The sequence below is a fragment of the Crassostrea angulata genome, unplaced genomic scaffold, assembly GCF_025612915.1.
Source record: "Crassostrea angulata isolate pt1a10 unplaced genomic scaffold, ASM2561291v2 HiC_scaffold_153, whole genome shotgun sequence".
Classification (NCBI taxonomy): domain Eukaryota; kingdom Metazoa; phylum Mollusca; class Bivalvia; order Ostreida; family Ostreidae; genus Magallana; species Magallana angulata.
The window spans coordinates 95569-117147 of record NW_026441708.1 but is presented as its reverse complement, the minus strand read 5'-3'; the positions used below and the strand labels follow the sequence as shown (position 1 = coordinate 117147).

Sequence of the window (21579 nt, the reverse complement as noted above, 5' to 3'; positions counted from 1 at the left end):
TGATGACGACGCATGAGCTGATTATAATGGGCTGAAGTATCTTGTATCAGCTTAAAGTTCTTGATACGGAAAGTCTCGGTGGCATATGCGTCCAGTTCCGTGTTTGGTTGCCGACCCAAGAGGATAAGGAGCAAGTCGTCGTCAGGGAGGGCACACAGTTCTGCAGACAGATGGATGGTAAAGTTATTTATAATATCAGTCCACCAATTGTTTCGAGTGCCGAGGGTTGTTGCACAAGAACATGCAACATGTGCTGCTAGGTTAAAGAAAGGTGCACCACACAGATGACACACATTCAGAGAACTCTGAGGACGATCGGTCACAAGTTTACAGATAAGTTTCCACAACCGGATCTCGTAGCAGTTCTTCGGTGCTCGCCAGAAGTTAGAAGGATCCTGTTCATTAAAGACTGCCAGAAATCGAGAAAAGTCTATGTCATTAGACATCCGGTACTGTCGCAGGTCTTTGTGAACTCTGATGGTAGTAGATCTTACAATGTTTTTCCAGGATAGTTTGGATGGAAAGGAACCGCTCTCAACCCACTGATACAGGTAAGTCAGGAGATCGTAAGTGTTCATTAAATTTATGACATCTGGAACAAATCCGCGTTGGCTCTTCCCCAATCCCTCAAAGTAGGAAAACAGTCTTACGAGAAAAATTTGCTTTGGAAGAGTTTGGTAGGACATCAGGCACAGTCGTCCAAAAAACAGAAGTTTACGTGTGTCTATTTCTGTAGAAATAGGAAGGATATTGAGAAGGCTTTCACACATGTCTTGTTCAACTTGGGAGATTCTGCGCCGATTTACAGATAGAGTGCTGGAAAACTTGAAGGAGTTGGCAATCAGCGGCGGTAGGATTGTTCCAGAGTTCGCAGCCGTACAAAACAGATGGAAGGACTACGGATTTGTATAGGTTGGCTAACGTTAAAGGATTAAGGTACGGGGATCCAATATCTGTGAGGGCATAGAATGAGTTTCTACCCTTCCTGCAGGCGGATTATACAGTACAGGCAACGCGGATCCCGTGCTTCCCGCGCCCCGTCACGGTATAAACACATCGAGGTGATCGGCCAGGTGAGACAGGTATACCGCGTTCCCATCACGGTAAACTCATCATCTACCTGTCCCCGCCACGGTAAAATTATCGATGGAAAAGTATCGTATACAAGCGGGAGTTATCTCCCCGAATGACAAATAAATTGCATGATTCCTTATATTTAATGACGATATTTAACCAGATTTTGACAGAGATTATAATCGAAATACTTGGAGTCTTTTTTACTATTTTTTTTTATTTCATAGCTATTAAATAAACTATAAAAGTATTTAATTTAATTCTTGTGGAGCAATTGCAAATAAAATATTTTCGAATCCATTATCATATTTTAAAAAGGTCGTTAAATTAAAAATTATCATGAAATGATTTAATTGCAAATAAAATTATAAATGTGTACGCAGTGTGATTGTGTTTTCTTAACAATTAATTGGTCCGCCTACATTTGTATGTTTGTTGTTGAAGTCCATGCGTGTCAACTAATGATGAGCAAGTGATTAAAAATTAGGGCTTCCTATAAAATTACCAACCCGGTATTTTTAGCACGTTCCGTTCATTTCTTACAAGGTCTTCTACGTGTAAAGAACATTTTTTGTGAATTCATGTTTTAGTGAATTTGGGTTACGTTACTTTAGGTACATGTATGACCGAGTGTCTACCAGCCTCTCCTTCCTCATCAACTTCTTTGCCACCTTCGAATACGCCTCATTGTAATGCGAAAAATCAAATTAACGTGTATCTCTCTGAACTGAATTATAACAAGTAGAGAGTAAGGAGCCTTAGAGATACCCAGAGTTGCATAAAATTATGTAATCGAAAGATATTGTGGGTATCCCATGTCTTGGTGTCGTGATGGTGTACCAGCTACCCGCCGTGACGGAGGTCGCGACCGAGCCCCTCTCTCTCTCTCTCTCTCTCTAACTCTCTCTCTCTCTCTTTTAACAGAATAACTAGATATTGTTTTTTTTTAGAAGGAAATTTTGTTAAACCGTTCTTATGTTCTTACACATTTCAAAGAAATTAAGAAAATGTTTTGAAAGATTTGCTGCTGATATTTCATGCCGATAAAAAAACATTTAAACATTTCAGTAAATGTATTGATATCATTTTATGTGTGCATGTACATGTTATTTTATTGAAAGCTACTACAAATATGTAAACCCGTTTCCTGTTATCGTAACCTTACCCCCATCCCCCCACCGCTTTTTGACTATCGAAGTTAACTTCATTTGACTTTAGTCCTAATTGTTTTACACAAAGGTGTGAAACCGTCGCATTGACAGGAAATCACTCTACGCTTGAACGCACAGAATACACAGGAATGAGTCCGGTAGATAATCTGTGTAACGATTGACCAAGAAGAATTCTACATGCATATCAAACAAGTTTACTAATAGTTATATCAAATAATTGAATCATTTTACTGCGTTATATAACCGATAAACGTGTTGAAGATGTTCCTTCCCGTAAAAAACCTCCATTATAAACTAAATGAGAGATAGAGAAAAAACACAACGAATTAAACTTTCCAAACACAGCATATCATGCACCACGAACATTGTAAAATAAACTTAACTGTTAAACGTACTTCTAATTTTCTTGATTAAAAATAAAACTAATAGAACGAAACTTTATCATGGAGGAAACACGTGGTAGAGCTAGCGGGCTGATTTGATTGACAGGTGCAGCACGTGGACTCAAATCTGAAATTGCATGATGGATTTAATCACAGTGTACCATATTCTTTTTAGAATACTAATTTTATGAATATTTAGTATTGGATATATTTAGTATATTTCACATCAGTGTACGTTAAATTACGCCTAAACGCGCCCCTCTCTCTCTCTCTCTCTCTCTCTCTCTCTCTCTCTCCTGTAAGGTGTTGTGCGATTAGACGAAGCCGTACGCGATATAGAATTTTTCTTTTGTCTTGAATAGGTGTGAAAACCCTCAAGGGCATGTCGTTTTCTACCCTGAGTTTGTTAATCACTACATGTATACACAGAAAATGATCGTGACTTAAACTTTATATGTATACACAGGAAACGCATACTGATAACACGTTATATTCCATGTGCTTTAACGCAGCACCAACTCAATTATATGAATGATAATTTTATTATTGAATGGAAAAATAGATTTGTTAGTTGATTCCCGACATTTGTTCATTTCTCAATTTAAAACATAGACATGTATTGACAGTTTACGGCGCTATGCGTGTCGCGAGAAGATGAAATTGCTCTGCATTGATACGAGTTCATCTAATGAAAATATTTAATTTTAAGATTGTTATAAAAACAGGATTATCAACTTATAGAAATAATAACCGAAATAAGCACGTCAAATACAAAGATATGTGTTCTTATTTACACATCACAAAATAGATAATAATCATGTTATGTTGTAATTCGAAAGTAGTTTCCGATTTCATGAAATTCTATTTTATAAATATAATTTATTAACTTTATAATAATATGGACCACAATTTATTTACAATGCAGCTGTTATGCTTAAATCTGAAGTGGCATATTTGACGTGGATTTACGCGACCTGCATTGCCTGTAATGTACAGTACAGGTAAAGTAACAACAACAAGCAGCAGCAGGAATAACGGTAAATCACACCGTCGCGGTGTCGTCACGGTCGCAATCCATACCGCGATCAAAAACCGCGATGGTGTATCGCGGGAACGATAAAAATACCGTGACGGTAACGCGGGCCAATACGGGATCCGCGTTGCCTGTACTGTATCCGTTCTGACAGAGAACATTTACTGTTGATGATTATGCCTAGATGGGTGCAGGAGTCTGAACATGGTACAGGAGTGTCGCCTAGAGTCCATATGCTACCTTCTTTAAGCTGATTTCCTTTCAAACGGAACTGCAGAATACTGGATTTGTTGGCATTAAATTTAAATCGCCATCTTCTGGAATAGGTATTTGCTACATCCAACATATTCTGTAGAGAGTTTGGTGTTAAAGCAATCAATGATATGTCATCAGCCAGAGAAGGACAGTTACATATAATGTTTAGTAACTTTGTACATGTGTAAAGTTGCTCTATGCTATTGACTAAATCATTAATAAATACTAAGTACAAAAATGTGGATAACACCCCACCTTGTCGTACGCCTTGCAAAACATTAAACCATCTTGACTGAGTTTGGTTAACAACAATAGAACTAGATGTATTACTGTGACAGTCATTAATAATTGTCCAAAGCTTGCCAGTAACACCTAAGTTGTACAGCTTGAAGAGGAGACCATGCCTCCAGACAGTGTCAAATACCTTTGAGCTATCTAAAAAACCTACAAAAACATTACTCCCCTGCTCTAGATTATAACAGTCTCTTGCAAGTTGAACGATGCGGTTAAACAACCTAATTTTTCTTGGAAACCTTGTTGTTGTTTGGAAAGTATTGACTATCTAAAACATACTTTGATATTCTACTATTAAGAACATTTTCAAAAATTTTAAGAAAACAAGAGGGCAGTGCAACTGGTCTGTAGCTATTTGTAGAAGTCTTTTGTTTGTCACCCCCCTTATACAAAGGAACTATGAGCCCTTGTTTCCATATTGGGGGTATTTTCCCATGTAGAATAATTGCATTAAAAAGTTTAACAATGCATCTAGTAAGTACTTTCTTCCCCCCAAAGATAATATGTTCGTATGTTATCCTATCCCGGCCTGGGGATTTTCTTCTCTTCAGGTTGTTAACAACTGGCGAGAGATCATCTGTAGTTATTGGTCCGCCGGGGATATTTCCAGAAACTTTAGTACACTCTTCCTCTATGTGTCTGTACTTGCTTTTGATGAACTGGCGGAAGTGTTCATCAAAGGTGTCATCTTCGGAGGGAGTGTATATTTTTTCATAGTACATTGCGAAGGCTTCAGCTACACCTTCAGGGTCTTTGAAAATAGCACCATCGTCTCCGTGAATTTCGGGATACGTGCGTGAAGTTCTCTTTTTCTGCTTTTTAACCAGTTTCCAGAAGAGGCATATATCGCACTCAGCTGCTGCGTCCAAGTGGCGATATACGCCTTTCATGTGGTTCTCGAATTCCATGTCTAGGACAGTCCGAAAGTGTCTCTTAGCGCGTTTATAATTGCGGTATGATTCGTGTATCATCCCCCTAGGCCTACCCTCTGAGATCCAGATTTGGCGCAATTGTCTTTCTTTAGTGTGTAGTTCTTTGACATCTCTAGTCCAGCCCGGACGCGTGTATGGATTGAAACCAGAGTGAGGTATAGCAACGGTTGCAGAGTCTAAAAGAATATTGACAAGATCAGTAAGGAATACTTCGGTATCAGCAGGAGTATAGATTTCACGCTCCATCAGTTTTATTGTGGGGGTTTCGAGATGCTCTTTGTATTGTACAATGTTATCAGATGTTGCCTTGTGCCATGCTGGAAGCTGTAAGTTGGGGCGGACTAAATAATGGTGAGTACATTTGAGATCTAATTCTGCAAATACAGGCAAGTGGTCTGACGTTATGGAAAGTGAACCTTCAGTAAATATTTTGTACATTGCGAGTTTGTCAATTAAACATTTGTTGAACAAAATATAGTCTAACATGGTACATTTTGGTAAAAAAAAAAAAGGTTTCACCAAGTATCTTAAAATGAACAGTAGGTATAGCAATATTACAGCGATTTACAAAGCCAGAAAAAATATCATGCTTGAAAACATTTGTGACTAAACCTATATTAATAATGATAAACAAAAGACAAAAGACAATCAAAATATTACTAGTTTGTTACAAAAAAGGTTTGCAACGACTATATATAGGCACTTAATATTCTCAGGATATTTTCTTGCAAGTTCGTCTACGGAAATTATTTCAAATTATCATCTTTATTAAAGTTCAAAGTTACCTGTAAATTTTTGCACTGGTTTAGAGACTACTGTAACAGCATTTTTCAAATCCACCTCAACTGATGACTCCACTAAAGGAAAAGTAATTAAATATAGATACAACAATCATCTAAACAGATACAACAATCAGACACCTAAACATATGGTGTCAGCTCTGTTCATAAGGCATATCATTTAATATGCTGTACGTGGAATCATTTCAATTTGTGGGCCCCAATTTTTTCGAGGATAACCTAAATCTTACGTGTTTGTTGGGATGTAATTTTTGTGTTCAACTCTTTGTTGTGGATAAACAATAAGATACATTAATATATGAAAACACATTTGTTAGGATGTATATTCATGGGTTAAGGTCACCGACAAAATCCACTAAATCCCCCCCCCCCCCCCCTTGAAAAATGATGATTCCACAGTATACAAAGTCATTTAATTTATGATGGTAACCAGGGCTGTTTGCCAGGGGTCTAGACTTGAACAAACTTGAATCTACACTACCTAAAGATACTTCCACATAAGTTTCAGCTTTCTTTGCCAAATAATTCTTTATAAGAAGATTTTTTTTTAAACTGCAAAAAATTCCAATATTATCCTAAATCTTGCAAGTAGGTACACACTTCGACAGATACTGTACTGCATTGAGCAACAAAACAACTGAATCTAACTAATGATATGATGCAATCATGATGAGTGAGTTACAGTTTTAACTAGAGGTACTATGAGCAAGCTCACAATTGATACCCCCTGCCAAGAAAAAAATCATAACGCGTGTATTTTTGCTATTATAGAAAATATTGGAGGAATCTATTTCATCGTCCATTTTCTATATATAATTAAGAATTGCTCTATTTTTTAAAACTGTTAATGCTAATATGAGAACACAAACCAATTTCTATCCTTTAATTCCATTTTATTTTAAGTTTACTGTTATTGCATGAGGACATTTGCATCCTTGCATTAAAAAACATGACTTGAATTAAACGAAATCCATATGTCAAGCAGCCATTTAACATTTAAACATTTTGAATTTTTGGGGGGGGGGGGGGGGGAGGTTGGTTCATCAAAAAAAAAAAAACCATGAAAATCCTAATCCTTGTGTGTTGGGGGAGGGGGTATAGCAAACTGTTCTGCATATCTTTAATCATAACTTCGATTTCACTATTAATTTCCTTCTTTTTACAGATTCATTTCAATTTTTTTTTACATGGATGGTGCTCCCCAAAAAGTGGTGGGGGGGGGGGGGGGGGGGGGGACGACTTTATGTTTATTCACTTTTTAATATGTTAACTTATGAAAACTATCTGCTGCAAGAAGAAGTGGGGGATGGGAGCTCCCTGCCTCCCCCCTCCTTTATGTTACGCGCCGGCAACCTACCAATGATTAATGCTATTGATTGCGATGTAGTGCGTACAAATGGTTTCAGCTGATACATGTGTCCACCTCTATAAAGAGAATTTTTTATTCTATCAGTAGGTCGAAGTACAAAGATAGGCATTAAACCTACATATCTGTACTGATCATTGGCGGTCATTACTATATCCTTCCACTTGATCGATTTCATTTAATTTATTATTGACTAATTTCAATTTCATCATGCGAATTTACGAGAAAAATGGATTAAAACATTCGCAATCTAGCTTTTGCATAATTTTTCGCATATAATTTGCGATCATGTTTAAAATATAAAGTTGCGTTACGATTTTGATCGACAACATTCACGTTTATATTAAATTAATAGTTCATTCCAAAACATTATTTTTCATGTGTATGGCTAATTGATATTAAATTTCGCTCTTGTGCATTTCTTTTTAAAATCAGCTTTAATATTTTCTCGCACTTTACCATAATTTGTTTGCTATAGATGGCACGTATATAAAGTACAACTCAATTATATAAAGGGCACCGTGATAAATGATAAAAGTAATAAAGGTACTAAAAGTAAAACAAACAAACAAACTACAAAAGGTGTGTTTAAGCAGTCTCATCAAAGGCTTGAAGGAAACAAGTACTTATTTTAAACCGAAAACCAATTCATATTTCGATGAAATCTATATAATAATATAGCACTGAACTCTAATTTCAACACTGTCATTCCTCTTAACCCTGTAATATCTATTTAATACAATGAATCTGTTTTGTTGAGAAATTCAAACGGTTGTCATTGATTAAACATCGTACATGACAGATACAGCTGCCTGAATTGATGACTGTCGGTGCCTGGTTAGATACCAATACTTACTGTGTCTATATTAAATGTTTCATGAATGCATGGCATTTTGAACGGATACATCTCAACAGGCTTGTGCAAACTTTGTATTTTGAAAAAGTGTGTGTGTGAGAGTGGGAGCAGACCGACCTAAAATCATGACGAAAAACAATTAAAAAATAAAAAAATCAATCAGTTCACAAATTCCCAAAATCCAAGCCCGTTAAGTTGGGGTCTCATACATGTTTATCTGAGTTTATTCAGAATTATATGTATGCGTAATTTCCCTATATAACAGCGTTGTCCTCAGAAAAAATAAGGAGTTTTTTTTTTTTTTTAGGAATTTATATTTCTATATTTGATTTCTAGAAAAACTTGATTTTCAATTCTAGCCCTTTCTAATATTCACAACATCTTTCATTTCTGCGTATCATGTGAAGTTGTTTTACAGAGATATCACTATTACCAACATCCATTAGCTCTATTAGATGTTAGCTCTAAAATCGTCAAAGGGATTCGATAATTAAGAATCAAAATGTCTTTCATCCGCAATGTTCTCTGATTGATCAAAAATATGTACATCACATTATAAATGTTATTGATTGTAATCAAACATATTCTTTGCATTCTTATGATATACTGATTTTAATTGTTTTTTTTTTTTAATTTTAATCAACTGTTGATTTTTTCTGTTTTTAAACATTATCAAATTTTTTTTTGTCGGAAGAAAAGTCGTACATGTATTTGTAAACTCCCGCACTGCTTACTCATCTTTGAATACCCGGAAGTAAAGCATACCTGCTGTAAGGGGCAGATAACTCTTTCAGTAACGATAACTCTAGTTTATGGGAAGACTGAATACACAGAGCCCGATTTTTTCCGAAATTTTTTTTTCCACACAAATTCATGGGGGCAGGCCATTTTCAGAGAGACGGGGATGAGAATCTAAAAAAAATTTTATGTGGCCTGAGACAAGAAAGCTTTGTGTCAAATTTTAGCTTCTAATATTTCCATAAATACAAGACATAACACAGACAGGAATTAAGCATTTTTGAAACAATGACCTTGAACTTCCTCAATTGACCTTGGGTCAAGGTCATGACACACCCTCAGGTAATAAGCAATCTTTATGTGAATTAAGAACTTCAATATTTGTCCTTAAGAAATATATGGACCAGACACAAATTTTGCACTTTTTCTGCCAGTGACCTTGACCTTGCCCAAATGAGTTTGGGTCAAGGTCATGACACAACCTTAGGTCATAAGCAATCTTTCTGTGAAGTAAGAACTTCCAATGTTTCTCCATAAGAAAGATATGGACCAGACACAATTGCACAAACAGACAGAAAGATGGACGGATAGATGGACAAGGTGATTCCTATAACTTCGTTTGTGAGGGGTATAAAAACATGCATTACTATGCGCCGTTTTGTGCCTACCAACTTACGTTAAATCACAAACTTGTGCAAGCAGATTTAACATCTTATTTTAATCTGATTGGTCAAATCAGGTCATTGAATCAAAAAATGGAAGGTCTCAATGTTTGTTAAGAATTTCTAAAGCCTCTCTCATAGACACAAAATTTGTGTTTTGCCACGATGAATAATGATTTATTGATGATTAATTCAGAGAACTTTCAGAGCATGGCAAGACCACTTTCAGAATAGACGGCAGCAGACAAGTGTTTTTCAAAAAATGATATTCAAATGCTTGTACATATTTATTAATTAAGTTATGGTATTACTGCATTTATAATTTTCTAGTCGTGTACCATTTTTAAAAACTGTTTCACATCATAAATGATGTGCACAGACAATATCGCAGCATCAAATGACACAAAATCAACTTGTGGTGTGTAACGCTTCTACCATCGTTTTTTATAGTTTTATTTAGATGATAGACAGTGGTAATAACTACAACAAAACAAAGATGAACATGACGACATCAAATGTTTTCTTTTAAAGATAATAAAAATAGTCAAAATTTATAGGCTTAGAATAATCAGAATGTACAATTATGAATTTTCATTATTATCAAACTTATTAAAGTTCATTAACTTACTCCATGGTGGTCTAAAACATGAAAAAGATTGACAGTCACTGAAGTTTCTACTGTGTTTCTTCACGAACCGCATGAGACACACTGAGTTTCACAAATCACAACACACGGATAAAAACGGATTATACACAAATTTCACAACACGGACAAAAACGGATAAACACACAAAATAAGTATTTTGAAAGCTAAAAATAAGGCAGTTTACAATTATTAAACTTTATTTTCTATTTACAGAAATTAGTTGTTTTGTTCTTGCTCATTTTTTGGTTTAACACAGTATCTATTGATAAACTCATCATCTATACAGTCTGCATAAATACGATTTGATTTTTATTTGTTATAGTCTTTAACTGCAATGAGTAGTTTTTCCCTACAAGAATCAAACAACTTTGTTATTAAGGTTTCCTGTATTTAATGACGTTATTTTCAAATCGGCATGTTTTATCTTTATAGAACTGGGCAGGTCTTCCCAGATGCACCAATCAGAAGCTTTGTTGTATTATGCAAATGTGATACAAACTGATCTGAAAGCATTGTTGCTCAATGCAATACAGTACCAGTTGAAGTGTGTACCTACATGCAAGATTTGCCATAATACTTCCCAGTTATCTCCCCTTGAAATAAAGTATTTCATTTCATTTTAACAGACTTAATTCTCTTCACCCAAGGATGCTTACGTAGTTGAAATTGACCCGTGGTTCTGGAGAAGAGGATGAAAATGTGAAAAGTTTACAACAATGACCATGCCAATGACGACTAAGACAGACAAATTTTGATCAGAAAGCTTACTTGAGCCTCAGATAAGCAAGTAAATATTGGTGGATGAATTGTTCAGACAATTCAATTCTTTAACTTGATATATTGTACTTGTGCATCTTATAATTGTTCAGGATTCTTTAATAATCATTTTAAATTACTCGCGCGTCTTTATATTATTATAAATGTAGTCACTAGCTGGTGACAGCTTGTACACAAAGGTTCTCTTAACTGAACTTTGTTATTGTTCTTATGTAACCCGTTAACATACCCAAACTAGTCAGAAATGTGAGTATATGCTTTTTTATTACTTAATAATCGTGTTTGCTCTGCTCCTAATTTGTAATTGTATTTTGGATTTTTGAACACTGTTCATTATCACCATATATTTCAAAAATCTTTCTTTGATTCTGGTCCAATATTGTTTTCTAAGTGATAAAAGATTCAGACAATTCTTTTCTCATGATTTCAAGAGGTGTGATCATGTAATTTGTCATGTGACAGAATCTCAACCCTGAAAAGAAACCAAACATATCACATTCATAATTTAAAAATGTGTTGAAATTTTCAAGCATCTGCAATTAATAACTGCTGAAAATTTGTTACAAACAGACAGACATACAAGAGTAAAACGGTAAACTCTACTCTAGATCTGCTATCAGTTTGAAGCAGTCTCTTTCTCTCTAATCACTTCTTTTTATTCATTATCTCTCTCTCTCTCTCCAGTCTGGGCGGACTCCGAAAACGGAGTGAACAGAAGTGAATTCTCAAAAGCAAAAATACTCTGAAAAAGGAGTTCGGCGCATGCGCATTTAATCAAAATATCACATTTTTACGTGAAAACAGGGCACTCAGGAAAATTGATCGTGCAAAGCGGATTATTCATATGCAGGTCTGAAAATATGTTTAAATGCTTTACAAGACATGTTTCAACAGAATGTATTTGGCAAAAATATATGTTCGTTGGGCAAATCAAATTTTATTTGCTGTCAAAGTTGGTCAATTCTCTTTCCGATGACGAAGTCAATAAAAGTGAATAAATTAATGTTTTTTCCATGATTTCACTATTATTAAAGATTATTTATGTGCTAGCGTGTGAAATAAACTATTACTGTGAGTTTTTTATCCCGTTTGTAGTCATTACACCGTTCTTTTGATCACGCGTTGACTCGCCCAGTCGGCACTTCTTAAAACCTTCAAGTTGTATATACATCGTAATTAGTCATATCTTTTTTTAAAAACATCACCTATATTAAAGGCTTGAATACTTACATGAGTGCAACATTTAAATTCCAATCTACATACTTCCAAGTTTTAATTTGAAGTCTGATTTTCTTATCTTATAAGTCCTGGTCGACCACGTATGAGTTTTGATATTTGTATGTATTTTTCCTGTTGTTTACCGAAACATTTCCGCATTTCTTTTGATGTATAATTTTTAAAATTAACCATTTCTAAGTCTTTCCATTTTTTTCACGCTTCTGAAGGATTTTAATCTATTTTCAATCACGTTTTTACGGGAAAGGGAGGCAATTCTCCATTATTTACATTAGCTACAAAACGGAAGTTGAGAAAATCGCAATGCCTGACGGTGCCAAATACTCCATTTTCGAAGTTAACTCCTTTTTCGGAGTCCGCCCAGACTGCTCTCTCTCTCTCTCTCTCTCTCTCTCTCACCTGCAGAGACAGCAATAGTTTCCTTCAAGATGTCTATGCTCTCAGTATTGATCACATTTTCCTCTGAAAAAGAAATTATACATATTTTTAAATATAATTGTGTTTTGTTTGATAGATTCCACATGCCACATACAGATTTTGTCATTAATTTTTAGTTTTTCTCAACAGGTAATACACCTATAACTGACCATACAGGTACTGTGAACCAACTTAGTACATACATGTACATGCCAGCATCACAAGTGCCTCATCATCACAAACATCTATTGACCCAAACTAGTAACTTATTGTCCTTTGTAATATTATTGTTAATGTAAGAGAAGCTTTGAATGCAATGGCATTTTTTTTTTGCTTACTAACATCACTTTTTGTTGTCTGCCATTACACTCATTACTTCAATTGAATTTTGAAACTTAATTGCAGATCAACAGGACACCCCACTTAATATCCTTTTAAATGACTAACATACTGACAATTAATGTTAATAACACATTTGAATCAGGTAATTTGTAAAGAAATTACATTTTCAGCCCAAATTGACCCCAATAATGAAATTATTTCTTCTCAAACCTTAATGCACCCATATGCCCCCGATATGATTTGCCTGTTGTGGAAACTGTAAACCAAGTTTTGATGAAAAAATGTCATATTTTTTCCCATCATATGACCACTAAGATTGACATTTTGAATTTTTATTTTTATTTAAAATCAAATGGACAGATAGATCAAGGTTACAACTTACAATATACCTGACCTCTCTTAAGATAATGAAGACATAAAATCGTTATAATCAAATCAAGCAATGTTTGCTTCACTTCTGTTTTTTGCTTAAAACTTGGTGACTGTATGCCAAGTTTACTCAATACAAAGCTTATAAGGAATATACAAGTAATGTCACACAATGCACTGCTCTTCACATGGGTGCTTTATTAAAGGGGCATGGTCATGATTTTGGTAAAATTTTATTTCTCCGTTTTTATTATTTGCAATGCTTTAGGAATGCATTTCTTATGATCAAATGAAATTTGGGTGCTAGTCGTTGAGTTTTAAGCAAGATACAGGGCTCACAATTCTTCGTCATGTAAAAAAGGCTCGTGCCCTGTTTTTGTTTACATTGGTTCAATATACCAGTAAAAAATCTTTTTAAAGCTGGTTTGTCTATCTTATTATTCATTTAAAGCATAAATAAACAGGTCCTAACGATTAACACATTTATTTTAGGTCTAAAACTGGAATTTTTACCTCGACATTCGAAATGTAAACAAACGCTTTGTTTACATATCGAAAAATTGTTAGCTCTGTAACTCACTTATAACTCATCAAATGACACTCAAATGTTGTTTGCCTATTAAAAATGCCTTACTAAAGCATTGTAAACATTAAAATTGACAAAATAATTTTTGACCAAAATCGTGACCATGCCCCTTTAAATAAAATGTTATATCAAAATTTTCCCCATTAAAATTCTAATTTGAATTAAAAATCTGATTAAATCTCTATCAATGACTAAAACATGGTGCTTTTTTGAATCTGGGAGAAGTAAGACCGCAAATGCGATTAGTGATACGATGCATTTTTTGCATCAATAGATAGAAATAAGTAAACAAGAGGCCCATGGGCCACATCGCTCACCTGAGCAACAATATGCATGATAAAAATCAGCTTCATGGAGTCATAATAAAAAATATCTGGACAATGTGGTATACTGTGGAATCATTAGAATTCGTGGCGGCTCAGTTTTCATGGAATTCCTTGGTACCTCTCATCCACAAATTAACATCCACCACAAATTAATAAATTAGCCTAAGGGTAATTAAGTCAAATTTCCTATGAAGGTTTAAGGGAATACACGAAATTACGTCCCCATGAACCTGTAAAATCTAAGCAATCAACGAAAATTGGCCCCCACGAAATTAAATGATTCCAAGGTAATACATGTAGATCATAAAAAAAAAATATCAGTTTCCCCTACTCCTAAAGATTTTGATTTGAACAAAATCTGAACAAATTTAAATCTACACTATCTGAAGTTGCTTTCACTAAAGTTACAGCTTTTCTATGCAAATGTTTTGTTTTGTTTTTTTAAATTAAGGGATTTTAAAGATTTACTATAAATATTCCTATGTTAAAAGTGGACCCCCATTGTGGCCCCACCCTACCCCCCGGGGGTCATGCTTTTCACAACTTTGAATGAACACTACCTGAGGATGCTTCCACATAAGTTTCATTTTTCTGGCCTAACAGTTTCTGAGAAGAAGATTTTTAAAGCTTTACTCTATATATACAGTACCCGCAACCTTATTTTTTACAATTTTATCCTATCGTATCGTGTATCAATCCTATCGTATCATGCATGTATACTGTTCTATTGAGCGTTAAACCTATCCTATTGTGCGTTCATCCTATCTGCAGGTTTATCGTTCAATTTTAACAGTTTTTCTGTTTATCCTATCGTGTTTAACTTAATCGTTTCACGCCTTTTCATAAGCAAGTAAATTTATTTCATGGTTGCAAGTCATTCGGTGCGCCGTATATGAATATTTATCAATCAAGAATTGTAAAATCCTATCCAGCATTCTAACATGATACTAATTTCTTAAATTTTGGATCAAAATTTATCAGTATTACATGTAAATAATATATGTAAGCATTGAAAATGAAAAATTAAACTAAACTTTCGAAGTTCTTTGGAACAAGGTAACATATTTACATGTATATTGAATATGTGAAATTGTACGCGGAGTGTGTACCTGCGTAAACATTAACTTTTATGCAATTTAATTTGTTTTTTATGCATCATATTTTTCAGAAACAACCAGAGTTGTATTTTAATTGAACCTGTTATTTTCCATGTGATATTTGACTTCGGGCTGAAATGTTCTCAGCAATCGGCTAGGGTGTGTAGTATTTAAAACAATGTTAACAAATCGTATGCGGAATGTGTATCTGCGTTAATATTTATTCAACTTGTATGTAATATAATTCATTTTAATGCATCATTTTCTTATACAGAAAGAAATGTATTTGATAGATTTTATATTCACTTTAAACAAGAGGTGGATTTTCATAATTGAACCCGCTATTTTCCTTGTGATTTGAACTCAGGCTGAAATATTCCTGGCAATCAGCTAGGGTGTTCGGTTATGAAAACAACAAAAAATTTATTGATCATTTAAGCTCATAATTTTAGTTAAAAAAAATCAACTGGTCATTTTTTATTCATTTCTATAAATGGTACAGCGATGATATACAACTCGGCAATTGTTACTAATCAGAAATTCCACGAAAATCTTTATTCGTATGTGATCTTTCTCAAATTTATCAGTTTATTCTTTAAGATTGTTAAAAGTGATTATACTTTTATCATGAACATGTGTTTATCCTTTCCTATTTTGTATCAATCCTATCCTATCGTGCATGTATACTGTTCTATCATGCATTAATCCTATCTTATCATGCATGAATCCTATCCTATCGTTTATCTTGTAAAAAATAACGTCACGGGTACTGTAACTATGTTAAAATTCAACCCCCCATTATTGCCCCAGCCTAACCTTGGGGGTCATGATTTTAACAACTTTGAATCTACACTATCTGAGACTGTTTCCACATAAGTTTCAGCTTTCCTGGCCAAATGATTCTTCAGAAGAAGATTTTAAAGATATACTCTATATATTCCTATGTAAAACTTTGACCCCTTTTGTGGCCCCACTCTACCCCCGAGAGTCTACACTACCTGAGGATGCTTCCACATAAGTTTCAGCTTTCCTGGCCTGACGGTTTATGAGAAGAAGATTTTTAAAGATTTATACAGGTGAATCTCGATAATATTATATATATAATTATATCGATTCCTTTGGAATATACCCTAATTTATTTGGATTTATCATCATGGAGTATTAACACGGAACATAAACAACTTTGTGATAGGTGTTATAGTGAGTAATTGGCTAACGTTAAACCACGTGTGTTGTGTTTACAAGACACGGCTGACTTTTAACCTTTACTTACATGTGATATTAATAGACTAGACATGACTGGAAGAAAGCGAAAACAGGCGAGCCAACCCGTTCAAAATGTTTGTACATGAAGTGAAAATCCACGATGGGATGAAAATGAGCCAGAAAATTGGTCGGTGACCAAAGAATTATAAGAGTAGATTGGTCAGTTAGAGACACTTAACTGTTTACTTCCATATTCGCGGGTCAAACTGTGATTAGATGTGACAGCTGTAACAGTTTGACGCACACAGCTCATTTTTGCCCAAAAGCTAAATTAAATCCTGTCCAAAATAACCCTGTGCATTCTAAATACAGAGGATCATTCAATCAACTTGATGTTCAAGGCAGACCGCGAATAACACACAAAGGAAAAGAGATATGTAATAATTTCAAATTGAATGGAGAAAATGGCTGTAACAGACAATCCTGTAATTTTTCATAATTTCATAATTATCTGCTCAGCCTGCAAGCTAGGGAAACATGCATCTATTCAGTGCAAAACCGATGTCAGACAAAAAGACAGAAATACAATGGAGAAACAGTGACTAGAAAATACATACCAGGTATACAAAAAACGGATTCTTGTGTGAAGAGAAATACATGTGTAACGCCAATTGACATCATGGCCTTTAAACTTGAATTAGAACACCACCCAGATAGAGATTTTGTGAATACTTTTATCAATGGTTTGGAAAGAGGATTTGACACTGGAATTGCCCAATTACCAGCTACAATATTAGAATGGAAAAATCTAAATTCTGCTAGAAAGAATCCTGATGTAGTGGACAATTTACTCAAATATGAATTAGACAAGGGATACTTAGATGGACCTTTTGAAAAGCCACCCTATGACGTATATCGTATAAGCCCGATTGGTGTGGTGGAAGGAAAAAATTCGAAGAAATATAGATTGATAGTCAATCTATCATCACCTCATAAACACATTTCTGAAGTCAGTATCAACAGTCTTATTGATAAGGAAGATTACTCCAGTACGTTCGAATTGATGATGCTATTAATATTTTGAAGTTATTAGCTGATAATTCACTTATGTGCAAGACAGACATTGTGGAAGCTTTCAAATTATTGGCTTTATCGGCATCTGTGGAACCTTACTATGGAATAAAGTGGAGAGATAAATATGATTTCTACAAAAGATGTTAGATGATTTCTTAACTATTGACCCAACAGGCGATGAAGGATTCCAAAGCATGGCGATGCTGACAATGGTGTTCAATAAATTAGGCATTCCAATATCAGAGAAGAAAACAAAAGGTCCATGTGAGGAAATGGAGTACTTGGGAATAATATTGGACTCATCTAAGATGGAAGCACGCATACCTATAGAGAAAGTAGAGCGCCTATTCTTCCTCATTGGGATTTTAAAGTCAAAACGTTCATGTACAAAATGAGAGCTTCTTAGTATCTTAGGCCATTTCAACTTTGCAGCACGCATAATACAAGCAGGAAGATCGTTTACTTCCTATTTACGAATTAACATTGGCACATTCTGTAAAGAAATTACATCACCATGTGAATTTAACGAAAGAATGCAGAAATTATCGGGTTATGTGGGAGACATTCTTAAAGCAATGGAATGGAAAGTCTTTCTTTGAATGAAAATGTGACCAGCGCTTCTGATATTTGCTCATATACAGATGCTTCTTCTACCATGGGATTTGGAGGCTACTACGATGGTAAATGGTTTCAAGGAAAATGGCCGTCAAAAATTCAAAATTTAGGAGATGACCCCTTATCTATGGCTTTGTTGGAACTTTATCCTATCGTGGTTGCAGCTGTATTATGGGGCATACTTGCCAACCTCCAACATGTGAAAATCTGGTCATTACCAGATTTGGAAAGTAAAAAATCTGGTCATAGCGCATAACGACATATTTAACATGCATTTCATAGGTATATACAATAGAAATATGTGTTAAAACTTATGTGTAATACTTTATTGCAAAGAAGCATTTTAAGTAACAGTTGCTGATTTTGAATTTTGTAAAGTGATCTGACACAGAAAATGGTAGGTTGTGTTCAGCTGAAAAAAAAAATGCAAAAAGAGTTTCTGCTACAATAACCTTGCTTTTGAACTCTTTAAATGATGGCATGAAAGTTATAAGTGACTTGGAAGACTTTTGTGTATTAAAAAGCATTCTATACATGACCTAGCATTTTTGAATGTTTAGCCATATCATTTTGGGCACAAAATCCAATATTCAAATGTGCGTTACATAGAACGCAAAAGCCTCGTTTTGTACTCGATTACTTTGTTTTACTTATGGGAATTTAACTGGAAGTCAATCTCGCAACGTAATTTACGAACCAAATCCGGAAATCGGGAGATTTTCGGGTTGTTCGACAAGCATGACCCCCCGGGTCCTAAAAAATAATCGGGTGAAGGGTTGAAAAATCGGGTGTGACCCGATGAAATCGGGTCAGTTGGCAAGTATGTTATGGGGCCACAAGTGGTCGGGAATGAGGATAAAATTCTGGTGTGATAATCTTGCCACTCTTTAAATCACTAAAAAACGTAGATCAAAATCACCAATGATTATGAAATTACTTAGAAAACTAACTTGGATATCAGCCATTGACAATTTCATTATTTTATGTGACCATGTTCCAGGAAAAATAAACATTATAGCTGACTCTTTATCTCGATTCCCGATGTCACTATTCCGCGAAGTTGTTCCGGCGGCAGCAGCAACTCCAACCCCATACAAGAGTTAATCCTGTATTAGAAAGAGAATCTAGGATATTGTGCGAGTCATCCAACAGTGATAATACCAGGAGTACCTATAGAACTGGATTTACTATATTTTGTCAATTTCTATCGTCCATTGGAAATTGAAGCAATTAAGAGATTATCATTCTCCAGAGATTTCTGAGCAGATCTTGATATACTTTGTTACCCACTGCTGCAATATGTTCAATTTGAGTCATAGTGCTATCAAATTGTATCTTGCGGCGGTGAGATTCCACTACATCATGGCTGGAGTGCCAAATCCTTTGTGTTAGCATTAAAAAAGATGAATGTTCGGAGTATTTCTTGATACTATGTTGCAGGCTTGGGGTAATGCTAAATGTAATGGTAATGCATTGCAATGCATTACATGTTTTCAAAGTAATGCTAGTAATGTGTAATGCCACAAAATTAGCATTACAAGTAATGGTAATGTAATTCATTACTTTCCAAAATCTAGTGTAATGCTGGCATTACATGGCATTACTTTGCATTACTATGCATGCCTATTTATGCATGTTCACTTTAAAAAATGTGATAAATAAATGAATAGCTGAAATTGTATTTGATTAAAATTATTTTAAAGGAGAAAGCAATAATTCTTGAGATAAAAATGCTCTTCAGATAAAAATGTTTTAGTTGTATTATAAGAAAAGATTTTTTAAAAGTTCATTTTATTACTTGATATAACGACACAAGTCCATAACATTTTTAAGAGTGTTGTTATTAAGAGTTTGAAATCATTTAAACAATTTACTCCAATTAGTTTTCACTTCAATTAAGAAGGTGCCAACAACACACAATGCCCCCAGGATAATCTAAGTATCAAAATAATCTATTGTTATAAGAAGCACTGAACACCCAAATCCCCTCCCCTTGGCTATGTTCCAATAGAAAAAAGGACATGCACCTTTAAAACAAAATGAATGCACTGTCCATCCATGATGAAAATCAAAATCACTTTCAATATTATAACCCATTTGAAAATTCTCTCTCTCTCTCTCTCTCTCTCTCTCTCTCTCTCTCTCTCTCTCTCTCTCTCTCTCTCTTATATTAAGTACATTAGTTTACACTGATAGAAAATACAAGATTTATGTAATTTTTCTATCATTGCTCTTAATATATATCCTAATATAAAGATTGCAAATAAGATGTTCACTGCTCCTGTAGAAGGTTTATTTAGTATACATGTAGCTGGGAAGATTTTCAAACCTAACAGGATCCAGTTAAGAGATGGACCCTTTGAAACTTTGGTGATCATAAAGTGCAACAGCAATCTTTTGTCTTAAAGTGTCCTCAGTATAAAGAAATCCGAGTAAAATATATTAAGAATTACTGGGAAAACCCTCTGTTTATAAATTGATTAAGTAAGTTTCCAAAATTATAAAGATTTGTTTAATCTGGGGAAATACCTCTATTTAGCATTTAATAACAGCAATGTTGTTCCATAATTTGTTTTCTGTTATGCATGTACTTCTGTGTCTCTATTTCATACCTGACATTGAACCATGTCAAATGTCTATAATATATATCAATTTACTTTATGTGATATGTTATTCATAATGCCATAAGATATGATTATATATTGAGCAAATACATAATGAATCTTGTATAATTATAAGTCATTGAATTTGAACCTGATACTGAAAATGAACCTGTAAATATGTTAAAGAGTGTTTTTTATTTGAAACATTTGCAAAAACTATTTAGCTTTAATTTTTTAAAACAAAGTAATGGTAATGGTAATGCATTACTTTACTCATGTAATGGTAATGGTAATGCATTACTTCAAGAAAATCAAGTAATGGTAATGGTAATTTAATGCCCAAATTCATGAAGCAATGGTAATGTAATGCATTACTTTACAATGTAATTCGCCCCAAGCCTGCTATGTTGCAAGCGGCTTGTTCCACAGCATTCTTTGCTTTATATCTTCGATGTGGAGAATTTACCATAAACAACGCAAAACAAGACAATATACTGCGTACGGATACTGAAGAAACGGCTTTTACTCTCATTCTGAGAAGATCCAAATTCGAAGAGGAATACAAATCCGTTTATTTCAATCTGGTCATTTTAACCGTGTGTCCAGTGCAGTGTATGAAAAAGTACTTGATGTTCCGACGAAGCTGGTTCAACCGTAATGTGTCCTTATTATTCGTAGATGAGAGTGGAAATCCTTTATCACGGCATTTATTCATATCAA

The 21579-nt window shown here is 34.5% G+C and overlaps 1 protein-coding gene across 1 annotated transcript in view; it reads right to left on the bottom strand.

The window, feature by feature from the left end:
- Positions 1-21579, bottom strand: part of LOC128169593 (uncharacterized) — a 133937-nt gene that overhangs the window by 40197 nt on the left and 72161 nt on the right. The window contains exon 7 of the mRNA XM_052835707.1: positions 5929-6000. Coding sequence (XP_052691667.1) covers positions 5929-6000 — 72 coding nt within the window. The remainder of the gene's footprint in view (positions 1-5928; positions 6001-21579) is intronic.